The sequence below is a fragment of the Sander vitreus genome, chromosome 16 (assembly GCF_031162955.1).
Source record: "Sander vitreus isolate 19-12246 chromosome 16, sanVit1, whole genome shotgun sequence".
NCBI lineage: Eukaryota > Metazoa > Chordata > Actinopteri > Perciformes > Percidae > Sander > Sander vitreus.
In genome coordinates, this window is record NC_135870.1 from 26,130,487 (window position 1) to 26,139,023 (window position 8,537).

General features: G+C 40.8%; 1 protein-coding gene across 1 annotated transcript; it reads right to left on the reverse strand.

Moving 5' to 3' along the window:
* Positions 1 to 624: 624 nt before the first annotated feature.
* LOC144531766 (E3 ubiquitin/ISG15 ligase TRIM25-like) lies at positions 625 to 2,943 on the reverse strand. The gene has a single exon (XM_078272048.1). It carries the CDS (start codon positions 2,874 to 2,876, stop codon positions 1,197 to 1,199), a length of 1,680 nt encoding a protein of 559 aa, XP_078128174.1. The 5' UTR covers positions 2,877 to 2,943; the 3' UTR covers positions 625 to 1,196.
* Between the last annotated feature and the right edge of the window lie 5,594 nt (positions 2,944 to 8,537).

Below are 8,537 nucleotides of genomic sequence, written 5' to 3' on the forward strand. Positions count from 1 at the left end.
TGACCTGCTACAGTAGAAGAACACAAACAACGTTGGTGCTGTTAGTGACGTGGCTTTAAACTCTTCAGATCCTCAGGTATTCATATACCACATTAGGGACAGAAAAAAAGGTTTTCTTTAATATTGGTCAACCACACTGATCCTGAGTACATGATCAGGAGAGAGCAGTCAGATGATAAAACAGAGAACTAGTTAGTTGGTTTTGAAAATACAGTTACCCTATAGGGTCACCACCCGTTACAAGTTCTCTGTGGTGGTTTTGTTTTCAAAGGGCTGTAAGCGATCAGATACCACAACGTCCCACATTGTTTTTTTCTCTTCCTGTGCTATAATAAGTTCAGCATGAATGCCTGTCAGTAAAGGAGCCAGTCAGGAAAAGAACAAATAAAAATGTATTTTTTCTAATATCTGTCTCCACATCTGCCACCTTTACTGTTTAGTTTGGTTGGATTTGTTTTTCATGTCGTTTTTTCACCACCAGGTGTCCCCCTTTGGCTTTGTTAAAGGCCTTTTTCACAGCAGACATTTTGACTTGTCATAGCAGGAACTATATATATATACACACAGTACTATCACTTTCATATGTTCTTTAATAATTTCTAGAATAAAGGTGTAAACATACTGTTTTCATTTTGACAAATAAAAAACTTTATTTGTGGATTTTAGTCACATAAACAATCAATAAATCATCATAATTGTGGTATATTGTTTTCATCCATATACAAGTTATTTCAATTATTTATCTACATGTAGCCAAAATCAACCAAGCAAAAGGATTACATGTTTTAAATAATGATATTTTACATTTACAAATTAAAGTATTCTTTCTTTCAGATCTTATTTGAAATCAATGTCATCTTTCCTGACAACCCACAAAACAGATATAACAAGAAACTCCTTAAAATGATACATTTATTTACCCTTACCATTAACCTTTACTTTATGTCCTCTATTTATATTATCAGTAGTATCACAGTTTTTAGCTATTTTTGTCTTCTTTATGTTTTTTCAGTAAAAACTAATGAACACAATTAAAAAAATAAATAAAAAAAAAGTCTGTATAAAAGAAGAAAGAATGCTCTACTTGTATGAGCAGTGATTGTGATCAAACCCTAAAGGCAGTTGAGATGGATAATTATCTATTTACACACTCACAACAGAATCCATCCAGCACCTTTTTAGGGTTAGGGTTAGCTTTAGTCTTTCGGCTCACAAAACTCAGCAGATGATCCAAATCCAAGAAAACCATAAATCCTGAGTCCAGCATAGAGCGGCTGAGTGAATGTGGTCTGGACTCTGTGGAGGAGGGTCATGGTTTCAGAGACACTGTAGAAACACAGAACACCTGCCCTGTGATCCAGGTACACTCCCACTCGGGAGGACTCAGGACCCGAGACGGAAGTACAGATTCCGTCATGACTGAATTCATAATTCTCATCGTAACTCTCTAAAGCCCAAGACTTGTCATTGTTTCCAAATTGACTTTTGTCTCCATTTCTGCTAATATCCTTGTATGCGACAGCTACATGAACTCCTAACCCACTCCACTCCACCTCCCAGTAATGACGTCCAGTCAGACTCTCTTGACTCAGGACCTGAGACCTGTTAATAAATCGGTCTGGGTGGCTAGAATATGACTGTTTTTTTCTCTTGTTTTTTGCTTTTCTGTTCCCCTCAGATAATTGCAGCTGTTGGTTTGCTGTGTTTGGATCCAGTGTGATTTTGTGTGAATATTTTAAGAATTCATCTCTAGTCTTTGGCTCTGCTTGTGGCAGTAAAACATCCACGTTAGTCAATGTATGTGAGATCTTGATCCATTCCTTGATAAGAACGTCCTGTAGTTCATCTATGGCCTTTGACACAGCTGCAGTCACATCCTCAAAGTACCTCGGAGGACTGGTACTGCTACTGGGCAAGTCTGTAGATTCACTAAGACATGGCAGAGGGGGGTACTTGAGTAGAAACTGGGTGTTATCCTCATAGAGCGAGAGCTTCTCCAGCTCAGTGTCTTTCCTCCTCAGTTCTGAGATCTCCTGTTCTAGCTTCATTTGAAGCTCTTTGACTCGACTCATTTCAGTTTGCTGCTGAAATCTGATCTGCTGCTTCACTTCTGAGCTTTTATTTTCAATGAGACAGACCAAGCCAGTGAAGACTTGCTCACTATTTCTGACAGTTTCATTAGCAGAGTGAATGATGGTCTCCACCTCCTTCTGAAGCAGCTTCACATCTTTCTCTTTGTCCTGTATTCTCTGCTGGATCTTTTGTCGTCCCACCCCAAGCTGTTTCTGCCTCTTAGTCTGTTCCGCTGCAGCTGAAACTGTGTCGTGGCCTTTATGTTCCTCCAAAGAGCACAGATAACAGATACATTTCTGATCAGTGCGACAGAACATCTTCATCACCTCGTTGTGACGAGTACAGACGTTCTCCTGAAACGTCTTGGAGGGGTTGACCAGCTTGTGTTTTCCAAAGGCAGGGGATTCATAGTGAGGCTGGAGGTGCTGCTCACAATAAGAGACCACACATTGCAGACAGGACTTGAGAGCTTTCAGCTTTCTCCCAGTGCAGACATCACAGGCCACATCTCCTGTTCCAGCATAGTAGTGATCAGCCACAGCAGGTTGGAGTCCAGTCTTCTTCAGTTCCTCCACTAAATCTGCCAACATGGTGTTTTTCACCAAGGCAGGCCTCGGTATAAGGAGCTGTCTGCACTGAGGACAGCTGTGGATTTTCTTCTGATCCTCTACATCCCAGTGGCTTTTAATACAGCTCATACAGTAGCTGTGCCCACAGGGAATAGTCACTGGCTCCTTCAGTAGATCCAGACAGATCGAACAGCAGAGTTTTTCCTGGTCCATCTGAATTCCTTGCTGCGCCATTTCACCTCTCAGAGACAGTGACTGGCAAATAGTTCCACTTTGTCATACAAAAACTAGGAACTGGGAACTGATCCAAACTAAAACTGAGTTCCTCATTTCCTCATCACTGATATACATGGAATGGGGCGTGAGCATTTGCACTCCACAGCATGATGGTAACACCCATCTGTCAACTTGCAGATCTAAGATGGGGAAAGGAAGCAGGAAACAAGATATTTTATTCTCGTTTTTTATTTTATTTATTCCTCTTCTTCCGAGAGTAATTGCAAAATTGCCACAAAACAGGTTGAATACATTAAAGGAGGAGGATTAGTTAAAGCAAGTCATTGTGTTCTTGTATCTCCTCTTTAGAACATGAAGTAAAGAGTTTGATGGATCAGACTGGATGAATTCCACCTACAGTAAAAAAAGATGTCCAGCTCAACACAACCTATGATAACCCTGCTCAGATAATAAGTCCTTTAGGTTTATGTGGTGACCTAGTCCTCTCGGTAACACTTTATTTGAAGGAGTGTGCATAAGACTGACATGACACCGTCATAATTATGACATTCAATTAAATTTCAATTCAATTTTATTTATAGTATCAAATCATAGCAACAGTTATCTCAAGGCACTTTACAGATAGAGTACGTCTAGACCACACTATCATTTACAAAGACCCAACAATTCCAGTAATTCCCCAAATTGCTAGCATTTGGTGCGACAGTGGCGAGGAAAAACTCCCTTTTAGGGAGAAACCTTGAGTGGTGAGGAAAACTTCCTTTTAGGGAGAAACGCGTTACAAAGTAACGCGCAAGTAACGTAACGCGCAAGTAACGTAACTACTTTTTCAGGTAAAAAGTAGAGTAACGTGCTACTACTGAAAATTTGGTAACGAAACGTAGTTCCTTTTTCAATTCGGCGCAACGTTACTTTTCCCAGGGACAGATTCGACAGCAACACTGCCTTCTCAGCTGCGCTCTCACAAGCTCCACACGGTACGTGACAGAAGCTGGTAGCAGAGCAATGCTGCAGCCAAGGCTAACTTTTGAGAGCGTTTTAAGCTTTGTGGCTTTTTGCTGGACGGTGCTCTGAGCAGAGAGCTACGTGACACATGCCACTACATCGCTGAGGACTGGCGGTTAAATTGGCCGTCCTACAAACAGAGCATGCCAGGCAGACACAAAGCTGACAACCTCACAGATGGATGCAGTGGAGATGGGCTCATACATAGGCTACACGCAGTGGACCGCTGTGGACTTGTGTCGGTCGCACGAACACACGAGGATTTCCCGAAAAGAGGCTGCATGACCGGTACAAGTCGATACAGACATTACATACACTAACACCATGTAACGCCGATGACCGATGTAGGGCGTAGCAGGGCACTGCAGGGCATAGCAGGACATAGCAGGGCACTACAGGGCGTATAAGGCCGTAGCAGGGAACTGCAGGGCATAGGCAGGACGTAGCAGGACACCTGTCATTAAAATGAAGTCTTTTTGAATGTTCATGACTGTTGTCATTAAAGAGTAATTTCGGCTTTTTCAACCTGGACCCTATTTTCCTATGTTTTTGTGAATAAATGTGACTGATGGGAACAACAATCTTTGAAATTGGTCTAGTACTAAGCGAGAATGCTGTGAGCAGCAACCACAGACTGGCCTGCAATGTAATCCTATAGGGCAAATGTACATCGTCAATTTCAACCACAAAAGTGTTGTTTTTGCCACTGGCAGGCTCAATGACAGCTAGCGCTAAACCCACCAGACTCCATTTAAAAGAACAGTACTTTTAGCGTGTATAGAGAAATGTTATAATCGTTAACGAAAACGAACGAAATAACGAAAACTAGGTGGGAAAAAACATTGTCGTTAACTGAAATAAAAATAAAAACGAGGCATTACAAAAAAACGACAACTAAACTAAAACTGTAATGTCTGTTTGCAAAACTAACTAAAATAAAATAAAATTATCGGGTAAATGTCCTTAGTTTTCATCTTTGTCGATCTTTCATAGAGCAAATAACGTTATATCTCTCCGACCACGACATTTCCCGTAGACATGTATAGTTTCCGACTGGGAACACAGAAATTCCGACATTCCACGTCAAATTGAACACAACATGCTCGTGGCTCCGTGCCTCTCGCCTGGCATCATAGCGGTACCGAAAGTCGGAAGAAAGCGGCAGTCCTATTTGATTATGACTGTGTCAGATAAAAGTGCCTTGCAGTGGAAGGTGGTAAAATATGTGGAAATTTATTACAGGGAAAAATCCCACGAATTTGAAAGTACATTTGAGAAGCGCACACAAGCTTAGGAGGCTAACCTAGCTTACCTTAACAAGGTAAAGAAGAACGCAAAGCCCCCTTTCCCCGAAACAGAAGCTAACCCCGGTAACGTTACGGGCATGGATGTATGGATACAGGGCCAGGCAGCATGACAGAGACAACCGTAGGACAGAGAACACTACAGGAGGGCTTTCACCGGCGACCTGACAGCTGCTGGTTAGTAAATACGCAGGAACACCAGAAGCGAGAGGAAGCGTGGGTTAATATGTGTATTGATACTGGGATGTCTACCCAACTGTGTGACTCGATTGACTTCAAAAAGTTCGCCACTTTACTCGAACCAAAGTTCAAAACACCTGTTCATGTCTGTCTTCTTTAGTCTGTTGGCTGTTTAGGTTTTTTTCCTGGAACACGTCACTTACACATTTTGCACATACTGCATCTTGTGTAGACTATTTACATATTTATGACCATATGTAGGCTACATTTTATGGTGTTATTGTTGAATACATTGTGAATACATATTTCTAAAATTGTATGATGTTTTTGTTGAGTTATTATTACACAATACTTTCTCTGACCTTTTTGAATCCCCCGACAAATAACCCATATTAAAAACAAAGACTAAAACTAATAAAAACTAAACTAAAACTAAGCATTTTCAAAAAATAAAAACTAAACCAAACTAGCAAACCCGCTTTAAAAACTAATTAAAACTAAACTGAATTTGAAAACAAAAAGTCAAAACGAAATAAAAATAAAAACTAATGAAAAATGCAAAACTATAATAACCTTGGTATAAAGCCAATTGTAAATCGATAAACTATGTGATTATTTCAACCGAAACTAGAGTTGTGATTGTTGGAAAAGTGGAAAGACGAAGCCATACTGCTTTTCATAGTTTCATAGTTCATAGTAAATTATGACACTTCTTCTTTCTTTTTTTTAAGATTATTATTTGGGAATTTCCTCCTTTAATCACCAGGACAGCTCAGACATGAAAGGGGAGAGAGCGAAGACATGCAGGAAACCAAGGGAGGTCGGATTTGAATCCTGGTCACCAGCCTGGTCACACACTGCTGTGGGATGGCATCCCACACAGTCCTGACCTCCCATTGAACCCCATTGAACACTTGTGGGATCAGCTTGGTCGTGCTGTTTGTGCCAGAGTGATCAACACAATCACGTTGGCTGACTTGCGACAAATGCTGGTTGAAGAATGGGATGCCATCCCACAGCAGTGTGTGACCAGGCTGGTGACCAGCATGAGGAGGAGGTGCCAGGCTGTTGTGGCTGTGTATGGTTCTTCCACACACTACTGAGGCTCCTGTTTGTGGAATGAATAATTTGTCAAATTGCCAATATGTCTTGTTTCTTCAAACATCAATCATCCAATCCACCAAACACCAAACGAGTCAATGGCAGAATAAGCTGTTTGGCATTTGGCAGAGAAGATTTGGCAAATTTTTCATGGGTGCAACCCACATACTCAGCGCTGCTGCTTATCACACAAATGCATGTTCCTTACAAATGGGGCACCATTTGAAAGGGAACTAAACAGGCTTTCCAACGGTATAAGATTTATTGCCAAAAAGCATTGTTACCACAGAGAAATAATCTACCAAACACAAATTTCCTTCAATAAGTTTACGTCATTAAGTGGTTGTTTTTTACATTGGCTGTAATAAGACCATTATAATTGTGTCATGAATATTTGTCCTTGATCTTAAAGCGTAACTCTCGTCATCATATAGCCATACTGTGTATAATTCATTTTGTCATTGTTTTCCTGAAATATTCAGGGTTTCCCCTGAAAAAGGGGTCATCTGGGTGGCAGTATATGTTGCGCAAAACCTGTGTTCAAAATTGATTGTGCCTTGTCAGATGTGCAAGATGCCCATGCCATAGGCACTAATTGAACTAACATAACAAATGGTGCGATAAAAGGACATCATTTTCTTCCGATTAATTAAAGAAATCGTGACTGTGTGGTTAACCCTGCTGATATTTAGGACTCACTCTACCTCCACTCTAGTAGTGACCATGCCTATTCTCCCTGCTCAACATTGATACAGAGATTTTCCCACCATTTAGCTGACAGTTTGCTTAGCCTATCCCTAGTAGTTAGCTTGTTTTATCTGGCATTTTAACCATTTCTGATCAAGAGATTCCCCTCCGTAGTCTAGGCTACTTGAATCAGAACAATCCAAGATTGTTGCAGCACAGAATGACAGTTCAGCTCGGTGTTCACTAAAGGTTAGCATTATCAACACCACAGCGCAAATTCAGTTCAATAGGCTACTCATGCATGCAAATTAACTAGTTTGTTCTTAACACAACAAAGTCAACCGTACGTTAGACAGGCAAAGATATCAGCAGTTAGCAACATGTGAGAGCCTTAGGTGGTAAGGTGGCTGTGTTAGAACACAGCTCGGCCTCTACTCGGGGACACTGGGCTACTCGTTAATATTATTAGGCTATGAATTCATCAACTGTTTTTCCTCGTCCATCTGAATTCCTTGCTGTGCCATTTTACTTCTCAGAGACAGTCAAGTAGATTTGTCATACAAGAAACATACTGAAAACTGATTCAAACTGAAACTTGAGTTCCTCTTTTCATGTACACTATGCATTAAATTAGGCATGAGCACTTGCACTCAACAGCATGTTGCTAAAAACCCATCTGTCAACTTGCAGATCTGTGAAGAGCAGAGGAAAAAGGAAACAAGTTATTTTAGTCTTGTTCCTTTTCGTCAGAGGGAATTGCAAAATTCCCACATCACAGCTTTTGATACATGCCTGGAGGAGGAGTGGTTTAAGCATATCAGTGTGTTCTTGTATATTCTTTTAAGAACATGAAGTGAAATGTTTGATATATCAGACTGGAAGAATTCCAGCTAAAATACATCCTGCTCACAACACCGACCTATGATAGCCCTGCTCAAATAATAAGTTGGTTTTAGGTTCATGTGTTGACCTAGTACTCTCTCCTTTGTTTGGAGTAGCTGTTTGACATGATTTATCACATTTGTTTCATACACCATCCATGTTGTGACCTGCTCTTGTAGAAAGTACAGACAATGTTGGTGCTGTTAGTGATTTGGCTTTGAACTTTTCAGATCCTTCAGGGTCAACACATTCTCACTCCTGTCATATAACATATGGATGCTTAGCCATGTGGGGATCGATCAGTCATTACTAACACACCTTTTTATCCTGGCATTTGGCAGTGGTGATTCTAGGGTCTGTTGTGGCTCTAGGCAAGAATTCCTAGGGTGCCCCTCAAAACCAGCGTTCGTCACCATTATGTTCTAAACTCTACAAATGCTGCTTTTGGACATTGGCTATGGCAAATGCTGCCACTATGTCCTCCAGATCTAATGACCTT

Bases quoted from the DNA above. Each gene is read 5' to 3' on its own strand.
- LOC144531766 (XM_078272048.1), bottom strand. From the start codon at position 2,876: ATGGCGCAGCAAGGAATTCAGATGGACCAGGAAAAACTCTGCTGTTCG.